General features: G+C 37.6%; 1 protein-coding gene and 1 long non-coding RNA gene across 4 annotated transcripts in view; one reads left to right on the forward strand and one right to left on the reverse strand.

Annotated features, from left to right (window-relative positions):
• RALGPS2 (Ral GEF with PH domain and SH3 binding motif 2) overlaps positions 1-23,422 on the forward strand; it is a 170,058-nt gene that overhangs the window by 41,740 nt on the left and 104,896 nt on the right. For all 3 annotated transcript variants that reach the window (XM_029935138.1, XM_029935139.1, XM_029935140.1), the window contains 3 exons: positions 8,142-8,287; positions 14,543-14,647; positions 16,057-16,107. In XM_029935138.1, the coding sequence (XP_029790998.1) occupies positions 8,231-8,287; positions 14,543-14,647; positions 16,057-16,107 (213 nt within the window). In that variant the 5' untranslated portion in view covers positions 8,142-8,230. The remainder of the gene's footprint in view (positions 1-8,141; positions 8,288-14,542; positions 14,648-16,056; positions 16,108-23,422) is intronic.
• LOC115288114 lies at positions 7,656-9,891 on the reverse strand. The gene is made up of 2 exons (XR_003906814.1): positions 9,772-9,891; positions 7,656-8,012 (listed from the first exon to the last, which is right to left on the reverse strand). It is a non-coding gene; the product is annotated as an uncharacterized LOC115288114 (long non-coding RNA).

A 23,422-nucleotide genomic window follows, 5' to 3' on the forward strand; every position in this document is an offset into this window, starting at 1 on the left:
GTTTCTAAATTTCGGATGGTTTAAGTAGAGAGAAAAGTTGAATGCTCTAGACAAATACTTTGACATTTCTGAATATCACAGATATCTTAAGAGACAGTTTCTTAATCTGGATAAGCAAACATTAAAGGACCAACAATATTTCCAACAACAAGAGTCACAAAAGTATAATTTTTATCAGTTTACTTAACCCTATGTTCCTAATTCTTGTTCAGCTTGAATGTAGCTTCTAGCTCTGGAAGTTTCTACCCATTTTAGTACTAACCTAAAAGATGTCAAAAACTGCATTTGTCCCAAAACTCCTCTTTACAACTTCCCTTGAAAAAGAAACACGTTCTGTGACAAAATTTCCAAAATGGACATTGTTAAAGATCTGACAAGAGTTCATTATGATGTACTTTGACAAAGAAATTTAGTGACACTTAACATTTTGATTACTAAAGGTGTTAAGTAATGATCTTATACCAAAACATTAAAACTTTAGGGACTGCAAATACACCTGAGCAGCTGCAGCATTTACCCATAACCTATACAACAGTGCTTTTTAAGTAACTTGGCATCCTAAATGAAAGGGCCTAATTGGTCAAAAGACTTTTCTACCATTTGAATACTGGGAAATTAGTTAAAACCTTAGGAAATTACAAAGCACATCCTAAATAGAATTACAAATTGTTACAAATCTGAAAACTATATTTATTAAACCAAAGTGGCAAAAAAAAAGATCTCATTTGCCTTTGGGATCCTTTAGCAAAACCTAACCTTTTTAACCTCAGAGAAGTTTTAAGCAATCAAAGACCTAATAAAGATAGGACCTAAAGTTTTTGTCTTCTTAACAAAAGAGAAACCCTTTATTTGCATAGTCTTAACTTGAGTAGAGCACAGGTTCAGAAAAACTTATCTTTTGAAAGAGAGAAAAGCAGAATTTCAACCTTATTTCATTTATCTCAACCCCACACATAAAATTTTCTTTTTTTAATGATTTCCCTACAAGAACCTTTGGCAACTTTCCTTTGCCTTTAAACTTTTTCCCCAAAGCCATTCCTACCTTTTCTTACCCACAACAAAAATGTGCTTTTATTTCTTATATTTTTCTTATACATCCCCAATTTCCTGCATATAGGGTTGCTTTTTTTTCCCCCCCCCATCAGTCTGAACCTTTAGTCTCCAGTTGAGGACTTAGTAACCAACTGAAAGATGCTTATACCAGAACTTTTCTTAGGTAGTAATCTTATGAATCAATTAAGTACAAAGCAGCTTTCTAATGGTTTCAAATATCCCCAGTTTTTTTGTATCAATCATTAGTTGTGGCTTTTAGTTTTTATCTAATTAGACAGCCAATGAATTTAATCTTAATTTATCAAAGCAAAACCTTAACAATTACCCATGAAAACTGAGACAGACCAAATTAACTATCACTTAACAGGAACTTATTTGAACTGTAGCAAACCAACAGACTTGGTTAGATTAATTCAAACACTGAATGAGCCATATGAGATATTTATTCCCTAGTTAATTTTGATCTGGAAATTTGATGCAAAAACCTGACTTTTGCAGTCCTTTGTTTCTTCTTACCTAGGGTGGAGGGAGAACCCGTTGCCTCTGGCAGTTTATGCAGATTGGCCTCTCCCCACCCAGGCGGTACAGAAGAAAGAATGGGCGAAGGGAGAACCAGAGGGGCAGAGGAGGAGGAATTTTCAGTTTTAAACTTTTAGCTGTTAACCTGGGAAATGAATGAGGGAAAAGCCCTCACTTCTACAAGGCAGAGGAACACAGATTGTGTCCCCTATGATTTTATCTCAGACCAATAAGGTCTCCTTTTCTGCACAGTCCCAACCCCATGTTCTCATCAGTCAGAGTCACAACAAAACTTACACTTAGACGCACAACAAAAATTACACTTCGCCTTTGTCCCGTTGAGGACTCACACTTTGCCTCCCTCCCTCGGAGGACTTAGACAAACAGGTGCACAGCAAACAGATGCACAGAGAGGTATACACAAGTGTCTCCAACAGAAACAAAACCCTACTGCTGCCACCAGCAGGATTTCAAACAGACAGGCAGGGGGACCCAATCTTTTCCCGTTCTCTGAGGTCCCTGCAAGCGCAGCGGGACTTGACCCTCTCAGACATTACGCAAACGCGAGCGAGTGCCCTACCTACACCTGTATCTCAAACAGATGCCGCACTTGCCACTCGTATCTCCACGAATGTGAACAGGTAATAATGCTTGCCCATGGAATTCAAATACTTTGCCTCCCTCCTGAGGAGGACTTATACAAACAAAGCACACAGAGAAACATACCACACCATAAACAGATGCACAAAGAGACAGACACAAGTTGGCTCTATGGCTAAGCCAAGGGCACCCAGCTTTCCCTTGCTCCGCTGGTGCACGACCTGTTCCAGAGAGCCACCAGAATCCTGGCAGGAGGAGACTGACTTACTCCAGCCCCAGTTTCCCCCTGCCAGCAGGCCATTTTGACACCAGAGCCACGGAACCTGCCCTCACCCGTGTATACTCTGGAGTCCGTCCGACAAGAGACCTGCCCCAGTCTTCCCCTGTACCTAAAGGGGTCACTCTGCTGCCACCAGTGGGGACCCCCTGGACCAAAGGAGTCAAATTCCAATTGCCTCCCTTGGCCCCCTGGGCTTCAACAAATGCCGGAGGCTGAATCCCTCTCCGGACTTTTAATCCTCACCCCTGAACGAATGCTGTTGCAACCAAACCACAAGAGGCTCTGGAGGCTGAATTCCTCTCCGGACCTACTTGTTGCAAAAAGAGGCTCTGGAAGCTGAATCCCTCTCCGGTCCTGTGGGTCCAAGACGTCTCCTGGCACCCACGGTCCCAAGCTTCCACGGCGCGTCCACCTCGCTCCTTTGGGACCCCACAAACCAAACTGATCAGTCAGACAACCGATGGTCCCAAAGGACCCAGACAGTCCGAAGACCCAGGCAGACAGACGCACACAGAAGGACAAGAAATGAGTGCACCCACCAACCGGCGATTAGGCCCAATGTGTCGGGGTCCCAGGAGCTCTGAAGGGGGGGATTCCTGGCCAACGCACCATTATATTGTACCCAAGATTTCTTTATCGCCCCCAGAAAGCAGAGACTACCAGGGAGGCCGAAGCACGCATGCAAAAGCAAAGGGCTTTATTATGAATTTAGGCCCGGCCAGCCTAAACTTGGGCTCACAGACTTCAACAACATACTGGATCCACGCGGAGCGAGCCTTTTTGTGGATTTCTTAAGTGTCTTGAACTGTCCTGGTAGTATATACATTCAAGTTCTGTATCTCCTGGAGTATGCCTAGGCTTACAGGTTTTTATTTTGTACACAAATTTGTGGACACTCTTCTCTGGCCTCAGTGTTTGAACTCAGGCCAAAACAGACAAGTTTCTGTATCTTCTTTTACCAGTGTACTCCCCTCCCCTCCGCCCTTTTTTAAATAGACCATCTTATTATTGATGGGGTTGACTGGCTGGCTGGCTTTATTCTATGTAACGGTGTAGTTGGGTGGGGAAGAGAATGTGTGTCTTGGTTCTCATCTCTTGGTTGGTTGCCTTTTCTATCCAACTGATCTCAAAACTCAACAATTTCTAAATTTCACTTGTACAATGATTTTTATATTGTTTATTAGTTGTAATGCTGGCAATAGAAATCCTCATCATATTCTTTAAATATGTGTAGTATTGTATGTATTATTTGACTGCCATTCACCCTATACTTTAATTGGACATTTATTTATATAATGTTATTCTGTGAATGCTTTATTCAGTGATTCGTTCACTCTTTTGACAGATACTTAGTAAAGTAGGTAGTTGAGGATCAAGTATTGTGTTCATGTGCCTAAATGAAAAGATGAAAAATAATGGTTTTTCTGTCATGTTTTGTTTTACACATGAGCCTTTAATATCAAGAAACTCAAAGTTTGTTAGGGAGAGATACATAAAGAAACCAGTGTAAAAAGATGATATTAAATTTTGACAAAGGAGTGGTGGAAGCACAGTTTTATAGGAAAATGTCTTTCTGGGAGCATTGGGACTCTTGTAACCCTGCATGTGCATCACAACTTTTTTCTTTTTAATTTCTTTTGTAATAACTTGACCTTTACAAGAGTGGCAAATGGCAAATATAATCTTGTTTAGTGTTACCGTAGAAATGTTTTTAAGAGGCAACCATGTTTTTAGTAAACTTCTGCTAGAATAATGACTTTATTATTGAAACAAGTACTGGGGAATTGAGATTTACCTCTCATCTTCTTAGATGAAAAAATTAAAGACGGCAGTGATAGTTTAGCTGTCACAGATGCTGAAAGAGAGCCTGCCTTCATGCCCTGATTCAGGCTACTTCTGTCTTTGGGCCTTGCATGAGTGTCGTATAAAGCAGGTCTTTAATACTTATTTAAAAATAAATGTTAAAGGAAAGTAAGCTCTGTAATAAGTGTTGAATATTGAACTGCAATTATGGTGTTTTAATTTTACCCTATTTTTTTTTTCTCATGAAAGGTTTGAGATTAGGAAGGTTTAGTTTTGTTTTTTTTTTTAAGTTTATTTATTTTGAGAGAGAGAGAGTGAGAAAGAGTCGGGGGTGGCGCTGGGGGTAGGGGGAATGGGCAGAGAGAGAATCCCAAGCAGGCTCTGTGTTGTCAGAGCAGAGCCCGATGTGGGGCTTGAATCTACAAACCGTCAGATCATGATCTGATCTGAAGTTGGCCACTTATCTGACTGAGCCACTGAAGCAACCAAGGAAGGTTTAGTTTCTCTTGTTGAACCCGGCACTTCTGTTTTCATCTTTCTTATAATTGTCCATTTGAATTTCTTAATGTGGTTATATACAAGGGCATTAAAATGGTTCTCACTGTTGTAAATAGTGCTTGATTGAATAGCTCTACCTGTATAGTTTTTTCTCTTTCTCCAGAGTTTTCATAAGATGAATTTCTAGGACTGAGATTTTAAGCCAAAGTGTATGAGAATATCAATTCTGTATTATTGTCTAAATGTTTCCAAAGAAATGGTTCTAATTAGCTCTAATTAGAGGTAATTGTTCTAATTGCATTTCACTGCCATTTCCCTCATAGTTGCTTAACTCTTTGAGAGTATATTTTATAAAAGTATTAAATGTCTTTTGCATATTTCTAATGATGACAGCATAACTTATTTTAGAAAACAATATATATCTGCTGTTGTGAAATGAGATTGATTAGTGAGAAGCTCACACTGACTTTAATCCTTTGTTCATTTAGTTAAAAGGTACTGGTTTCTTGGTGTGAATACCATTGAGAAGGTGGGGTGTTTAGGTGACTAAATGTACCTGCAATTTAATAATCTAGTTCCATCACCTCAAGCAAGGAACTAAAATCTATACATTTGAGATTTCCTGTTTGGGATTATGTTGCTTGGAAAGAAGCAATATCCTTGTTTTTGAATTATACGTGCTTAGAAAAAAGCAATATACCTGTTTGGGGATTAAAGCCCAAAAGACAGATTGTCTTTGAAGTTTCAGATGAGAATTAGTAGGAAATAATGAATTTAATTAAGAAGAGAGCTGTTGTGATGTTGGTAATAATTATGAATGGTTGTGTCATTTGTAGCTCTAGGAAAATTAAATAGTAAAGTGTGTATATGTTTTGTTTAACTTGAACTTTCCTGTGTGCAAAACATAGAAAGGTCTAGAGATACATACTAAGGACGTAAACCCAGTTTGTCTCTAAGGATTTAGTATTTTTATATCATATGAAGTCTTATACTTCAGCATTAAATACCATTGATATGTAGTACATTTAGAAATAGTTCTTCAAGGTATGCTTTTTTGTATTTTATTTTAATATGTAATAAATTTTAATATAAACTTTTTATGGAATATTTGAATGGCATTTTAATTAAAACCAGGCAGAGAAAACTTGATTCCTTACTGTTTTAGTTTAAAAATGTGTAATGTTTATTCTAGGTCTATATTACTTCATTTTGAGTAAATAATAATAAAAAACTACATATTTGAAGAGTAGGTTAATACGTTTCCTTTAACAATTTAATTAAAATCTTTCTTTAACACTAGGGGGCACTCCTGACTTATGGATTCATATCTAAGTTAATCTTTATGCATAGACTGGAGTGAGATGAAATTATTTGAAACCATGTCATTGCAAACTGAATATTGACCTCAAAGAGAATTTGGATTATCAAGCTCATTTTATATGTCAGTGTAAACAAAAGTTGATCCTTAATAGTGGCATAAGAATAATGATGCTTATAAAATGAATTGATGTTGTTTGGAGGAAATAAAAGTACTTCAGTGCTCTATTTACTCTCACATTGATTTTCTAAGTGGGTTCTAAATGGTTTTAAGAACCTATTATTTCGGATACCTTTCTCATTTAAAAAAAAGTCTAGCACCATGTTTTGCTCTTAACAGGTACTTAGTATATACCTGAAGAAATGAAGATAGTCTTAAAATATGACTGAAGGATGCTGTCATTAGTAATAATTTTTAAGCATTTAAAAACCAAAATTTTTTGCTACATTCAGGAGACATATTAGTCATTTTCATTCACTGTGTTTTCAGTTGGGATTTTGGAGACGCCCACCAACATGTATTTTGCCAGAGATGTATTTCTAGGATTTTTGTCTTAATTCAAAGACTGTGGAATTTAAACTTTGTGTGGATTAAGTAGACAAAATCTTTATCATTATAATTGTATACTTAGCATGTGTCAGCACTGTTTTATGGGCTTTGCATATATTCATTTCTCCTCACCACAACTCTCTGTGGTAGGTACGTACTGTTATCTTTGTTTAATAGATAAGGAAATTGAGCCCAGAAAAGTTAACAGTTTGCTGGGTTCAAACTTAGGCAGTCTTATTCTAGAATCTTCTTCTAAATCACTGTCATCCTTTATTGCTTATCCGGAGAGAGGAAACTTAGCATCAAGAGAATTATTATTACTATTCAGACTAGTTTTTAAAGTCAGTGTAATTCAAAATACGTAATTTATAGACACTTACCATTTCTCTAATGAAAAAGGATCATTGAAATTCAGAGTTAGAAAAGGCGCCTTAGAGTCCATTTGCTCCCGTCATTTTATAGAGAGGAAGACATTCCATCCTGGATAGGTGAAGTTACCAACACAGTGTTACACAACAAGTTATTTGTAAAAAGGGAAGAGAAGCTCAAGTACATACTCTGACTTACAGTAAAATAGAAAGAAATGTGATGTTGTGGAAATATTTGACTAGAATTTTAGATGGTTTGAATTTTATTCTCGCCTCTCCTCATTTATCAGCCTGCGTCATCAGGGGCTCTGTTGCTTTGTTGCTGTGTGAGTATAAGTCCTCCTTAATTTAGTCTTCCTGCTGGTTGTGAAGATCAGTGAGATGATGACTGAAGATATTCAGTAAACTTTTTTTTAAATTTTTTAATGTTTTTTTAATTTATTTTTGAGAGACAGAGAGAGACAGCACAAGCAGGGGAGGGTCAGAGAGGGAGACACAGGCTCCAGGCTCTGAGCTAGCCCCCAGCACAGAGCCCGATGCGGGGCCCGAACCCAGGAACCGTGAGATCATGACCTGAGCCGAAGCCTGACGCTTAACCGACTGAGCCACCCAGGTGCCCCTCATATTCAGTAAACTTTAAAACTCTATACAAATAAACAAACATATATTGTGGTCTTTGACACGTTCTGTAATATTTTATTTTTAATTATTTGTGGTATCCATGTAAACGAGTTTATCAGCAGTGATCAACTTAGTATTGCTGATTTGTAGATGTCTTTTAGATGTCTAAAAAATTTATTTAGTTATGCCATGTGTTACTTTGCCATGTGTTGTTTTACACGTTTTATTTACTTAAAACTAGAGAAAAGTTTTTGAATTTTTCTCACACTGAGTGAAAAATCACACTTCTGCTTTGTGAATGAAGAACATGACAGTAGCCTGAATTGTATACAGCTGCCCGTTGGTGTTTCTGACCATTTGGAATAGCATCCAGGATCATCCTCAAGCCGGATTTAGTGACTTGCTGAAATAAAAAATAGAGTTCAGTAAAGTGGAAGTGTTTTATTTCTTGGCATGATTGATGATAGGCATGAATTTGCTTTCTTAAACTTCCAATAAGACATAAAGTAAACATTTTGTTTATTTTTTACAGGAATAATAATGTATTTGTGGCCTTGGACATGAAGCAGTCAGTCTTCTGTTACTGTTAACATAACGTCAAGGACTGATGTTGTGGGAAGCATGGACCTAATGAACGGGCAGGCAAGCAGTGTTAATATTGCTGCTACTGCTTCTGAGGTAAGAATTTTCAGAAGTTTAGCTGTAGGGTTTCTTACCTGGCATTCTAATTTCTCAAGCATTATGGTTGATCACAGATTTAAATCAGAATTTGAGAAAAGGGCTACATATTTGTTAATTTTTAAAAAAACTTTTATTTTTTTAATTTATTTTTAAATGTTTATTTTTGAGAGAGAGAGAGGGAGAGAAAGAGCGAGCGTGCACCCGCAAGTGGGGGAGGAGACAGAGGACCGAAGCAGGTTCTTTGCCAACAGCAGAGAGCCCGATGCAAGGCTCAAAACCTCAAGATCATGGCCTGAGCCGAGATCAAATGTTAGATGCCTTATCAACTGAACCACCCATGCCTCCCACCCCCAAAACTGTTTTAATTGTGCCATTTACATGTTCTATACATCTTAGAAACAGTTAATCCTTATTTACTTAAAGCATGTTACAAATAATGATTACTTAAAACTTTTTCTTGAGTTTAAATTTTTTTAAATGTTTATTTATTTTTGAAGAGACAGAGAAAGAGAGAGCCCAAGCAGGAACAGGGGAGGGGCAGTGAGAGAGAGGAAGACAGAGTCTGAAACAGGCTCTGACATGGGTCTTGAACCCACAGACTGTGAGATCATGACCTGAACCAAAGTTGGACATTTAACTAACTGAGCCACCCAGGCGCCCCTTGAGTTTAGTTTTAAAGGATACACAGGAAGTATATATACAAACATAGAATGTCTTTTTAGGGTATTTTTACATTACATGAACTTTGAGGACAGTAATACAAGTGAGAATAAAAGATTCTTTTTTTTTTTTTAGAATCACATTATTTTGAACACTGTCCAGATCCCTTGATTCCAAATCTCTTGAAGGAAATCAAAAACCAAGAGGCTGAAATGTTGGAAGGGATGTAGCTTAGGGTGTAAAAATGCAGGTAAAGACTGAGCTAGATGCCTATCTCTCTAGTTAATGTGTTGGGATTTTATTTGTGCCCCCTGTTTTTTCTTTATTGTTTTGTCTTTAAATCTTGGGTGCTTGCCTGCTTTCCTGCTTTAGCAACCAGCTCCTATATTTCTCCATTTTTCTTCTGTTAGAGAGGACGAAAGTAATGTTTTTGACCTTTAAACACATTGACCTCAAAGTTCCTTTAATACCTTCAACTCCATTTTACCCCAGCCAGTTACTTAGGTCTTGTGGGCAATGAAAATATTCTAAGTCTGTGGTTTTGATTATTTTTCTTACGCTGATGATTTCTATACTTCTATCTCTAGCTCTGGCTCCCCTCATACATTTTCATTAAGCATTTCTGGTGAACCAGACATTTTATGTATAATACAAAGAAAATCACGTTACTTGTTACTATTCTGCTGTACAACCTCTAAAGAAAATAGTCCAACTCCTTTCTCTGACTTCTGTTAATCACATTACCATTTCCCATAACTGTCTATATCAACACGGTTTCCTTAGCCATCTAAGTTTCATCTTTAGAGTTGTCATTAACTCACCTCTCCTTTATCACAGCCCATTGTCTCATCACAGCAGGGAGAGTGCGCGAACGGAAGGAACAGAAGTTCCAGTTCTCTTTTGGTTAGAAACAGGTCACAGTGCTGCCCACACTCAAGGGGAGGGAATTCCACACGGGCGTGAGTGCCAGGAGATGCCCCCTGGGCAGCTGTGTGAGAGCCTGGCCAGCACCCCTCCTCTCTAGGATCTGACCTTTTCTCCTTGTTTCTATCAGCACCATCTGAATTTGGCTGTTATTTCTTGTCTAGATCATTGCAGCAGGCTTTTAGCTCAATCTTGCACTTCCATTCTCTGCTCTTTTTGGTCCATTTGACTATAATTCAACCTTAATATTCTTAAAATACAGCTCTTAAGCTTTATTGTATCCTCAGATTGTCCATGGTTCCCCATTGCCTATTAATTAAATACAAATGACCCTGAACCTTTTATTTAAGACTTTACTCAAAATGACTTTAAATTTTCTTTTTAATAGATTTAACTCCTGATAATGATCAACTTGAAATTTCAGTCTAATGAGAACACTGCGTCTTGCAGATATTTGTATTAACCATTCTTTACCACTTTGGTGGCAGCCTTGTTTTTCAGTCTTCCTACCTGGGGTTTCTCCCTCTCACTGAACAAAAAATACATTTTGGCTGTCTTTCAAAACCTATTCCAGATGTTATACTTTCAGTAAAGTCTTGTCCTGATCCCCTCCACAGAAAAGAGGGTTCGTGTTTTAAAACTATCACCTTAAAAAATCCTACTTTTAAAATAATTTTTTTCCATGAATGCATATATCACTTTTTTACTGCCTTGAGACAGACCATATTTTTTGAATATGTTAAATGTAAATGTGTATATATGCAGGATATTTATGTATCTGAAACATTTGGTGTAATATAGGAAACAGTACACAATTATTTGTTAAATAAAATCATTTTACTATTAAAAAAAAAATCTGCCCTAAAAGTGAATGAGTTACATCAGGCCTTGGAGATATACAGTTTAGCATATGGTAAGTGGAAAAGGCTGTCTTTTATTTATTTATTTTTTTAAATAGTTTATTATCAAATTGGTTTCCATACCACACCCAGTGCTCTTCCCCACAAGTGCCCTTCTCCATCACCACCACCTCTTTTCCCCCCTCCCCCTTTCCCTTCAACCTTCAATTCATTTTCAGTATTCAATAGTCTCTCAAGTTTTGCATCCCTCTCTCTTCCCCACTCTCTTTCCCTCTCCCCCTCCCCCTGGTCCTCCATTAGGTTTCTCCTGTTTTCCTGTTAGACCTATGAGTGCAAACATATGGTATCTGTTCTTCTCTGCCTGACTTATTTCGCTTAGCATGACACCCTCGAGGTCCATCCACTTTGCTACAAATGGCCAGATTTCATTCTTCCTCATTGCCATGTAATACTCCATCGTGTATATATACCACATCTTCTTGATCCACTCATCAGGTGATGGACATTTAGGCTCTTTCCATGTTTTGGCTATTGTTGACATTGCTATGAACATTGGAGTGCATGTGCTCCTGTGCATCAGCATTTCTGTATCTCTTGGGTAAATCCCTAGCAGGGCTATTGCTGGGTCATAAGGGAGTTCTATCGATAGTTTTTTGAGGAACCTCCACACTGTTTTCCAGAGCGGCTGCACCAGTTTAAGGCTGTCTTTTAAATTGTTCTATGCTGTGGTAAGAAAGTAAAATTTTTAAATGGATTTTTTTGTCTTCTATTAAAATATGTGTCTATTAACATATCAAAAGCAAATGTCCCATAAATCTGATAAGCTTATAAAATGATAAAATACTTATCTGGGTGGTTGACTTCCCTGTTTTAGTATCTTTATACTTAACCTGAACCAAACCTTCTGAGAGCAGAAGAGTTGCAGTGAATTTCTTTTTTCAGATATTGAGAGGTGTCAGTGGTTTTAGTCTTGTCTCAAATAATTACTACTATTCCCTTTGTGGACATTATGCTTCAGTACTGCATAGCTTATCAGCACCAACTTACTTATTGGTATTGGGGAAGCAAGTAGATAACTGCTTATAATTTCTTAAGCCTCTCCAATAATGGCTTGTAAGAAGGAAAAAAGGAAAATAATTACTTATTTTGATAAGCAATAAAATCACCTTTATGATTTGGTAACTTGTCTTGATTGTATTAAAAACTTGGAGAAAATTACCAAGGTATGTTTAAAATTAATGTCTCTCCTTGACAGAATGTATTTGGTTATTGGCAGTAACTGATGTCTGTTTGAATGTTTGACGTTATAAATAAAATTTCTAACTTAGTCTTGGGATATAAAATAATACTACTGACATACTGTAGTCAAAATTATAGAGAATAAACACACAAAATAAGATACTGTGTATAAAAAATGATTATGGGACTTCGGGTTTCTGTTCAGATATATAGAGGTTGGAATTCATCACTCCTTTCCTCACAACATGAAGAAAACTGAACTGAAAATCAGGAACTCTTCTTAGCTCTCTCAGAAAATTGATGTCACAGAGCAAACTGACAGTGATGACCCAAAAACTGGAGAGAAGCAAATAGAGAATTAATTTACCAAGAGCATAAATCACTGTAGCCAGAAAAGAGTAGGAAACCTTAAGCTGTAGTTGACAAATTGCTGGAGGCATTGTGTAGACTAGCAACTAACTTTAAGTTAGAAACTCCTGAGGCCCAGGCTTAGGTTCTCTCAACGTCCACTTCTGTGTTTCACCTCTAGAAGCTCCACCAGGTGCTCACAGTGAAAATCAGGGGGAAATACCCTCCTGCTTCTAGCAGGGGGAGGGAAAAGTAACCATTTTGGATTGTACCTAGTGCATTCTGTTCTCCCCTGACCTTAAGGTAAGCTCCTTTACCAGAGCCTAAGTACCCTTTACATGGGGCAAGAGAAATACCCAACACCAGCCTCTCTTTCTCACTCTCTCAGGGATTGGCAGTGATGGTGGGGTACTGAGAAATACTTGAGGTCACAGCCCAAGGGCATAGGCTCACAAAAAGACCTGACTGTAGGGCTTATAGAACATTTCTTAACTGCCCCCCACCATACTTTACCACCACATCAATAGGGCTCCTATATAAAGATGATAGCTGAAGAAACTGCAAGACACAGATTCTAAAAAAGAGTTTCTAAGGAAACCCAAAGACAACAGAGGGGGGCAAAAAGAGGGTCACTAGAAGAATTGAAGAGTGGACACCTACTGAGTATTGTACCTCAAGTACAATAAACAGTAAACATAGCATAATTCCTACCTGTAGAATCATAAATCCTTACACTAAAGGCCTGTTTACCTCTCAGTTCCTATTACCCAGTACATTATGTTTGGTTTTCAGCAAATTACAAGGCATGCTAAAAGGTAAGAAAAAGATATGGTCTGGAGAGAAAAGCAGGTACAAGAGCCAGACTCAGATACGGCAGAGATTTTGGATTTCTCTCTGGATAATTAAAATAACCATGATTAATGACGCTATGGGCTCTAATGGAAAAAATGGACAACTTGTAAGAACAAATGGATAATGTAAGCAGGAATACTGAAATTCTAAGAATCAAAAGAAACTGTTAGAAATCAAAAACATTGTGACAAAGGTAAAGAATGACTTTGATTGGCTCACTAGGAGACTGGTGGCCAGTAGTCAGTCAACAAAAGAATTAGTGATCTTGAAGTTATGTCTGTAGAAACATCCCAAACAAAAATGGAGAGAGAAGATAGAATGAGAAAAATGGAGTAGAATATCCAAGGACTGTGACAATGACAGAAAGTGTAACATACGTGCAATGGAAACCAGAAGAAGAAAAAGGGGCAGAAGACATATGTGAAGTAATGATGGTTGAGAATTTTCCCAAATTAATGACACATCCTTTCCTTTGAAATGATTTTGATACTTAGCTGCTAATAAAAGAAAACATAAAAATGAGGCATAATGATAAGTATTCAAAACTGATGGATAACAGCTGGTAGTTTAACATGCATTACTTATATATCAGTAACTGAAACTTTGGTGAATTTTTTTTGTGCCATTATGTGTAGCTTGATATCCTGCCACTATTTGATAGAGCATGATCAAAATGTTCTTATAGCGATGATGCTCTGATTTCAGCCAGCTGAGGCAGAGTACTTTTTTTTTTATCTCATGATACAGATGAAGTGGAAATTGAGCATAAATAAAATTTTCAGAGCCAAAAGCTACCTATTATTTTATGTGTAATAACAGCAAATTTAAACTTAAAATAGTAACCTTAAAACAGAAAACGCTTCACTTTTTAATATAATAGGAAGAAAAGTATCAGTTGTATTATTGCAGACAGACATCACTTAAAATATGATTGGATTACTTAGTTAATGAAGTTCTGAATGTTTTCTTATGGTTTAAGTTATGAAAATAGTCTTTTTCTTCAAAATAATAGTTTAAAATTATAAACAGAGGTAGTCTTCTCCCCTAACTTGCCTCTACCCCATTTGAGAAATATCAGACTTGTTAAAATCTTTTATTTCTATAAGAAATGATAGGATGTCAGGATGAGAAAAACTGACAGATGAGAAAATGACTCACTTAAGAACCTAGCAATTTAAAGAGGTTAGATTTTCAGTTGTCAGACCCTTTATCTGTTGCTCTTCCATCTGAGCAGCATGTTGTACCCAGCTTTTCTAGTGTTTGTTGACCCACTGTTTTCAATTTCCTCAGTGTTGAATGCCAGTGGAGTTTCTATGGCACTCACTGTGAGACAGTATGAAAATGACTGCATTTTCTTTCAATTTAACAGAAAAGTAGCAGTTCCGAATCATTAAGTGACAAAGGTTCTGAACTGAAGAAAAGCTTTGATGCTGTGGTATTTGATGTTCTTAAGGTTACGCCAGAAGAATATGCGGTAAGCCTCCCCCCTCCCCTTCTTCTAGCTTTTTGCACATAACTTACACATAGATGCTGTTGAGCTAGAATTTTTAAGACATGGCAGAAGGAGGTGGTCAAAAACAACTGGATGCAGGAATTGATGGAGAGACTAGCCCAGCCATGGAGCAAGCAGAGGAGTGAAATGGGGAAGGGAAGAAGAGCCGGGCAGAGGGTTAGAGCAGCTTCCTGTCTTAGTCTCAGCTTGGCAGATAGTGAGTAAATACTTACCATCTAAAACTCCCATAACATCGTGTGCTACACAAGAAACCAAAACAACAAAACATACACATTGAGGGGGGAAATGTCAGTACTTACCTTTGTGTTCATTGCTTCTGTTCCTCCCCATACTACCTCCCCAAGCCACCTGGCCTTACTGACCTTTGCGAGAAGTATTTTGACTTCCTTGTAGATTAAAAAAACTGAAAAATGAAGTTGGAAGGTATTATTGTGATACCATTAAAGATAATCTAGAAAAACTTTTATGTCTTAACTGACATAAATGTTCATTTTTAAAATTTTTCTTTCTCTATTAACTTTTTAATAGCATCTATTGATTTCCTGATGTTGAACCACTCTTGTGTTCCAGGAATAAACTATATTTAATCATAGCATGTTATTCTTTGGTATGTTGTTGGGTTTTGGTTTACACCTGTAGCCTTAAGTGAGACAGAGATAGGTCCATAGCCATGTGCAGCCCTTGATAGGAGTTACCACTAGTATAATTCATTGATTTTTATAAGTGGGGAAGAAAACCTCTTTATTAATGTCAGATTTTGTAATACTGTTAGAGGAAATACAATTTAATAGTCACAGTAATACCACTCCATGAACCAGTAGATCTGACTTTGGTTTTGATTTTGAGTTTAATGTATAACTGTGTCTAAGGTTTTAAATTGTTTTCTTTTTTTTTTATTTTTTAAAAAATGTTTATTTTTGAGAGAGAGACAGAGAGACAGAACACGAGTAGGGGAGGGGCAGAGAGAGAGGGAGACCCAGACCTTTAGGCAGGCTCCAATGTCTGAGCTGTCAGCCCAGAGCCTGATGCTGGGCTCCAACCCACGGACTGCGAGATCATGACCTGAGACAAGGTTGGACACCTAAGTGACTTAGCTACCCAGGTGCCCTTTTTAATTTTATTTTCTAACTTTACTTCATTTATCTCACAAGAAAATATGAATAGGTATGAGATAATTTGAAATGATCATATTTAATGGTACAAGCACTAAAATTTCATTTTCTGTAATCCCTTTTAAAAATGACTCTTTTTCTTCAGTAAAAATTTGAGTATTCAATATATTGTAGTATAGAATATAATTCTAATTTAGAATATATGTCATGTCCTAGAATTCCCAAGAAGAAATTGTCAGTTTTTGCTTTTTATTTCAGGGTCAGATAACGCTAATGGATGTTCCAGTATTTAAAGCCATTCAACCAGATGTGAGTAGTTTTAAGAGCTTTCCTTTTAAATATACAGAATGGTCATTAATAGTATCCCAAATTAACAGGTCTTAGAAATGTCAGATTCATATTAATGTTTAAATGTTTAAAGATTTTGATGTGACTCTCCATATACTATTCAAGCCTCAGAAACGCATGTGGCAGTCAGAGACACAAATCACTGAGTGATAGGGGGGACTGATGAGTCATTTTGGGTGACTAGGCTTCATCACTCTTCTTAGAGGGGGACTAGACTTAGGGTGAATGGGTCACCCAAGGCTTTGAAGCTTTTTCATGGGAGAATGAGAATAAGAAACAGGGTTTCACAACTTACTACAGCAATTTTTTCCCATACTTTGACTTTACAATATGACTGTGTGTTGACATTTTGGAGGGAAGAGATAGGATCAAGGAAGGCATTTTTTACTTTTATTAAAAAGGAGACTGACATTTATTTTGCATCTACCTACTGTAAGCTATTTATTTTGCTGTGTGTGCATATGAACTTGACTGTGGTAGTGTCTATGTTACAGTTGTCCTTGCTGCACAGCTAAGTGTAGGAATTGGGTTTCAGATTGGTGCATTTTCTACTCTTACCAAGTAAGAATGAAAGTATGATTTTGTACCCCAAAAGCAAGTGATAATACCAATATTCAGTACCAAAAGATAGATTTTTTAAAATTCTTTTGGGGACAAAATGTAGTGTATTTGGTGTATATAGAAGTGTGCAGTGGCCTTGAACACTGTGATTACTATAAGGAGTTAGAGAAAAGATCTGTGTCTTAGGTGGTATAGACAGTATTAGTCTTATGATTTTCAAGTAAGTTAGTTAATGTCTTAATATCACAAGTTTGTCATTTAAAGAAGGAAGGGGTGGGCCTGAATGGTCTCTGAGTCCCTGTCATTTCCACAATTCTGTGTTTTCCTAACATTCACCCTATACCATGAGGATTCTCTCAGTAGAACCATTGAATTAGCTATAGGAGCCCTCTATTCTGCACATAAAGCATAAACAGAAAATTGGTTTTGTTTTTAAATGACAAAAACTATTCATTTCCTCACATCCCTGAACAAAACAAACTAAATTCTTTACAAAAATTATACTTTTTTTTTGCCCTGAAATTTAGCCATCTTATCCATAGACATATTTTTTCCTTTTGGATAAACTGCAGTGACCATATTACTGTTTCATAGGAGGGCAGTCCTAACCATTGAAAATACAGCGTGAGCCACTTACATAACTTTACATTTTCTAGTAGCCACATTATGAAGTAAAAATGAAACAGATGAGGGATGCTTGAGTGGCTCAGTCGGTTAAGCATCTGACCTCAGGTCATGATCTCATGACTTGTGAGTTCAAGTCTCATGTCAGGCTCTGTGCTGACAGCTTAAAGCCTGGAACCTGCTTTGTATTCTGTGACTCCCCCTCTCTCTGCCCCTCCCCCACTCACAGTCTGTCTCGCTCTCGCTTGCTCTCTCTGAAAAAATAAACATCAAAAATTTTTTTCTAAATAAAAAACTAAAAAATGAAACATGAAATTAGTTTTAATAATTTTATTTAACCTGCAACATACAAAATATTATCAGTTTGACTTTTAATCAGTATAAAATTATTGAGTATTTTATATTTTATCTCTACTAAGACTTTCAAATTCAGTGTATCTTGTATAGTTACAGCACATTTTTATTTGGAGTAGCCTCATGTCAAGTACTTAATAGCCATTTGTGACTAGGTGCTTTGCACATTGAAGCTCTAGATAATAATTTTTGAAGACATGGAATTCAAGTCAGTATAGGAATTTTTTATTTTCCTGAGACATCTGATGCTACTTTGTGAAATTCAGAAGTGAACATTAAAATTCCCTTGGCCTCACTTCCTTATCTAACTTAATACCAGTCTCACTGATTTTTTTCTTAACATCCTAAGTATCTTGTCTATCCATTTTCTCTCTACTTCCAGCACCCCAATCCAAGATACCATTTTATCTCAGCTGTAATGCCTTCTTACTGAATAATCTACCTGCATCCACAACCCTTCTAGACTCTTTTCTATCTACCACCCGTGGTAATGTTTTCAAATGTGTCAATCTGCTCATATGATCCCTCTGCTTAAAACAGTTCAGTGACTTTCTGAGGATGAAGAAAAACTACCCTAATATGGTCCACAAATCTTCTCCTAGTTTTGCCTCCTTATACATTTTCTACCTCTTCCTGGCCTAGCCACACTGGCCTTTTCATCCTTGTCACCCCGGAGCCTATCTACACCCTGATTAAGTCCTGTTCATCCTTCAGTTCTCAGGTCAAGATTGACTTTCTCTGGTAAGCCCTTCTTGTCCTCCTGGAGGTTCTCCTGGTGCTTTCTGCTTCTTCACTACACTTGTCAGTTGTGAGTTTCCATTTATGTTTTGCGATTCAACAAGTATTTGCTGAGTGTCTGTTATATGCTGGGCACTGGTTTTGTTGCTAGAGACACAGCTGTGAACAGACTAAAATTCCTGCCCTGGTGGATTTTATATTTGGGTGAGGTGAGCTGGATAGTGTGCGATGAAAAACCATAAAGCAGCCAGACGAGAACAGAGAGTGAGGACAGTGGGGGTTTTGGTTGCAGGTGGGGTGGTTTCAGGAAGCCTTCCCTGGGAAGGTGCCATCTGAGCAAAGGCCTGAAGGAAGTGAGAAAATGAATCCTGGGTGTTTGGGGAGGGAATGTTCCAGGCAGAGAATAGCCAGGGCAAAGGCCAGGGAGCTGCAGTGATGGAGGGAGGGAGGGAAGTGGAGGAGGGAGGTAGAATGAGGGCTAGATAGTCCAGGGTCTTGCAGATCATTACTCTGAAAAAGGTGAGAGGCTCTGGGAGAGTTTCCAGTAGAGGAGTAGCAATTTCTGACCGAGATTTTCTGTAGTGCTTTAAGTTAGCTGTGGCGGCTGGCTCGGGTATGGGGTCAGGGAGTGGCACCAAGGACTGAATCAAGGAGACCAGGTAAGAGAGCAAGGTGGCTTGGGTCAGGATGGGAGTGGAAGAGGTGGTGAGAAGTTGTCAGATTCTACGTGCAAGAGAAGTTGAGGGTGATGCCAGGGTTTTTGGTCTGGTGCCAGAAGCATGTACTTGATATTCTCTGAGATGGAAAATTATTACTGTGTTCACAGCTTCTGGGGCTGCCATTCATATAATATTAGGTGCAATGTTGCCTTGTGGAGAACTGCCAGAGCTGCAGATTTGGGAGAAAGAGCAGGAGTTTGGCTTTGGACATGTTTGGATTTGCAAGTCTGTTAGAACGCTGAGTTAGGTGATATATACTACATTACTTGTCCACGTTGCAAGTGTAGTTTGAGAGGAGGTCCTGTAGAGATACTTAAAGTGTGGGTGAGGTTACCAAGAAAGTGAATATAGATGACAGAGGGGTGTTCTGTTTAGTGTTTAGGAGGAATTGGCAAAAGATAAAGAAGCAGCAGTGAGTAATTTAGGAGGAAAATCAGGTTATTAATATGGAATTAGATGAGCCGATTGAAGGAAGTATTTTTAAGAAGGAAGGAGTGATGAGGTGTAAAGTGTGGTTAATCATGTGCTTATTTGATTAATTGCTTGCTGCTTCTACTAGGTTTTAAGCTACATGAAGGCAGAGACCAATAGTTTTGCTTCTACTATTTTATCTGTCTGGCATGTAGTGGGGCTCAATATTTTGAATGAGAAAATGAATACAGTGTTTAGAAAATACTTGTTCTGTGAGAAGTGTTATTAAAAATTGAAGCAGTAACTGTTGAAAGAAATGATGTAGCACAGAAATATTCTTGTTACATATTGGTCTCATATAATCCTCAAGATTACATTAAATCTGGCAGTATAAACAGGACTTTGTCATCTGGCAGAAAAATGTTTTCTAATATATATTGAAATATTCAAGACCTACAACAAGATATAAAGACTAATAAGATGAACTCTCTATCTACCTACCTCACCGGTGCTTTGAGCTGCTCTGCACTCTGCCCCTGTCTCCCTCATCCTTCCTCCTTCCCCCCTCCTCCCACCCAGGGAGCCACTGTCCAGTATCAATCTGTATCATTCCTGTGCACTGAGCTGTATTTCTTCTATAAGTATATCTGTTTATGCTATTGCAAGTTTAAAATTTTTTATGTAAAAAGTGCCCTGTTGTTTCAGTCATCTTTAGCTTGCTTTTTATGTTCAACATTGCTGACTAGCACCCATGTTAATATATGTACTCTTGTGTATTAATTACTGAGTTGAAGAGTACAAATGTCTTTGAGTTTATTAAAGACTGCCCAGTTGTTTTCTGAAGTGTTTGTAGAGATGTTGTTTCTTATGTCAAAACTCTTGCTGTCGACAAATTAAACAAAAGATTAAGCCGTGATGTCAGTCTAATGGATTAGTCTTTGTATGAGCATAAAATGCATAAAACTTCACATACTGTGAGAAGATAGTGGTTATCACCAAATCTAATAAATTTCTGTCCATTATATCAGTGTTCATGTCTCTATATAACTTTATGTAGAACTTTAAAAAATGAATATATACTTTATGAAGCTTTAAAAGATCTTCAGTTCACTAAAACTAATCAAAAGTCACTATTACATGTATATATCTATTTCAGGTGATGATTTATTCACATTTTCTAAAATGGAATCTACAAAATTTAAGCTTTGAAGAATAAAGATTCTGGATCCAACTATGCAGTGTAGTGATTTTAGTTGCAGGCTGGCCATTAAACCACCCAAGTCTCACTCAGTTTTCTGTCATAGAGACAATTGCTGAGTTACCTGGAACTCATTACAGTATGTATCTCTCATTAATTCAGTTCCCTGAGTAGGACCTGTAATTCCTACCTGTTTGGGGAATTCTGTATTCCCAAGTCTTTTGTGTTCGGTAGAATTTAGCCAAACTTGTTCTACCTAAACTTGTTCTTAAAGTGTAGGAAGAAATGGGCAGGTATACGGAGTGCATTTCTTTTCTCCAAATGAAGTACCTTATCTGCAGTGTCTGCTGTACGTGTGCCTGAAAACTGCTCGGGGAGAAAGAAAAATTAGAAGCCTTTTATTTCACTGTAGAAACTTACCTTTCAGGTATCAAAACTTTTATGATATAGGACTGATGTTCTTAGTCGTCATTAGAAAACTCTCTAAATAAAATCACATCTTTACGAGCAGATCTGAATCAAACAAATTCTAAACCTGGTTTTTCGCCAGCCCTGTAGCACTCAAAGGTACCTCAGATTGAAAGAAGAAAACAGGAAGATTTTGGCACATCATCGTTTCTTAGTTCCTTTGTTTTACGGTCAGAAGAGTGGAAAACATGCTTACCAATGAAAAGAATTTAATGTTAAGGGAAAGATCATCAGTAATTTTAAAACTATTCATAGTAAGACTATAACTAAATAGAAAAGTGTTTGCTACAGTTTTATTTTTACTGGGTCCTTGTCTGCATGATGTGCACCATCTATCCATTTTTAATACCATTCAGAAACCTACGAGTCCTTCTTTTCCCCTTTCTCTGCATCCTATTTTCCCTCTTCTTTAGTGGATTTTACCCCTTAAATAACTCTTCTCCATCCTCATCTCTGTTAGCGTTGAAGGATATTGATTAAAAGAGTACAGTGTTTTTACAGGGCTTCAGCCCATTGACTCTAGAAATGTGAGCACTCCTTAGTGTCTGTGCATCGTTGTTGGGCCTGAGACAGGTCTCAGCTCAGCCAGTCAGTTCTGGACCAGCGGATCATCTGAACACATTCCCTGGTGTTCCCATAGCTGGTGCTACAGAAATGCTAAGAATCTTCACTTGCCCACCGGCCCAGACAGTGTGGCCAAATTTTTTGCAAGCATCTGTGGATGGTGACCCCTCTCACACAGAGCCCGGCTTTTCACCCTTCCCTCCTCTCCGGAAGCAGCCATCTCTTAGAGATGGGAAGAGCGCACAATGATATGGTTACTGAAAGTGTAATTACAATGATTACAAAGGAGGAGAAATGTTAGTAGTTCTGTTGTTTATAGTCAACTACTGTTAATGTGTCCTTACAACTCTTACTCCCATGAAGCTGCTCATTCTCTCTTTTCATTAGTGAAAACCAATTTTGGGCACAAATTGCCATGCATTTTGCTGCTTTTTTCTTTTTTAGTCAGTGTCTAACATTCATAGCTCTGAATGGGTACTCACAAATTTTTACTTCATTTATTTTAAAATTTATTTTAAAGACCTTTGGATCGCAAAAGATACTTTTTAATAGCAAAACATAAAAGCAGGGAGCCAGAAGACTTGTAGTTTTTTTTCAGCTTTGCCATTTAAAGACTGCCATTCATAGAATTGATTTCATATCTTTGGCCTTTTAAAAAATTACTGACTCTATGAAGTAAAGGATTTTGGACCATTGGGTCTTTATAATAATACCTTCTAGGTCTTCCAGAAATTCCTGAAGTTAGGATTATTTTTTATTGGTGGCTTCAGAGTGAGTTCTGCAGTTACGTATAATTCTCAAACAATAGTAAATATCATTTTGATCAAAAATTCAGGAACCTTAAGGACATGATACGGATTGAGTGGTGATCATGAGTCACCTCTTATAGGTTCTCACTAGAATGTAAATTCCACAAGGGCATAAACTTTTGTCTGCTTTGTTCACTGATACATCTCTAGTGCCTAGAAAAGTACCTGTTCATATTTGAGTTTGGAAGTGGCCATTCCCAAGCTTTATACTATGTAGCCTACAGCATGTCATCTCCCAGTGTTTATCATGTTGGCAATCATTTCTGCAAAAGTCTGTTACTAATCCAAGAAACTGACTTTTATAAAATAGTATTCTCTTTATGGAAAAAGGAGTTTGGAGTTTTTCCCCCCACCCACAATTAGGAGCATTTTCAGTTTTTTTGTCTAGTAAGTGTTGTTTAATGCTTAATAAGGGCAGTTAAGGATTCTATAGATTCATTAATTTCTAGTATGAATTTTCTGGTATTTAGTTGAAGCTCTGCTCTTATTAAGGCTTTTGTTTTTGTTTTCGTTTTGTGTTTACATTTCTTTTTTTTAATAGTTTATTGTCAAATTGGTTTCCATACAACACCCAGTGCTCTTCCCCACAAGTGCCCTCCACCACCACCACCACCACCCCTTTCCCCTCCTCCCCCTTCAACTCTCAGTTCATTTTCAGCATTCAATAGTCTCTCAAGTTTTGCGTCCCTCTTTCTCCCCAACTCTCTTTCTCTCTTCCCCTCCCTCTAGTCCTCCATTAGGTTTCTCCTGTTCTCCTGTTAGACCTGTGAGTGCAAACATATGGTTTCTGTCCTTCTCTGCCTGACTTATTTCGCTTAGCATGACACCCT

The sequence above is a fragment of the Suricata suricatta genome, chromosome 3 (assembly GCF_006229205.1).
Source record: "Suricata suricatta isolate VVHF042 chromosome 3, meerkat_22Aug2017_6uvM2_HiC, whole genome shotgun sequence".
In the NCBI taxonomy this organism is placed as follows: Eukaryota; Metazoa; Chordata; class Mammalia; order Carnivora; family Herpestidae; genus Suricata; species Suricata suricatta.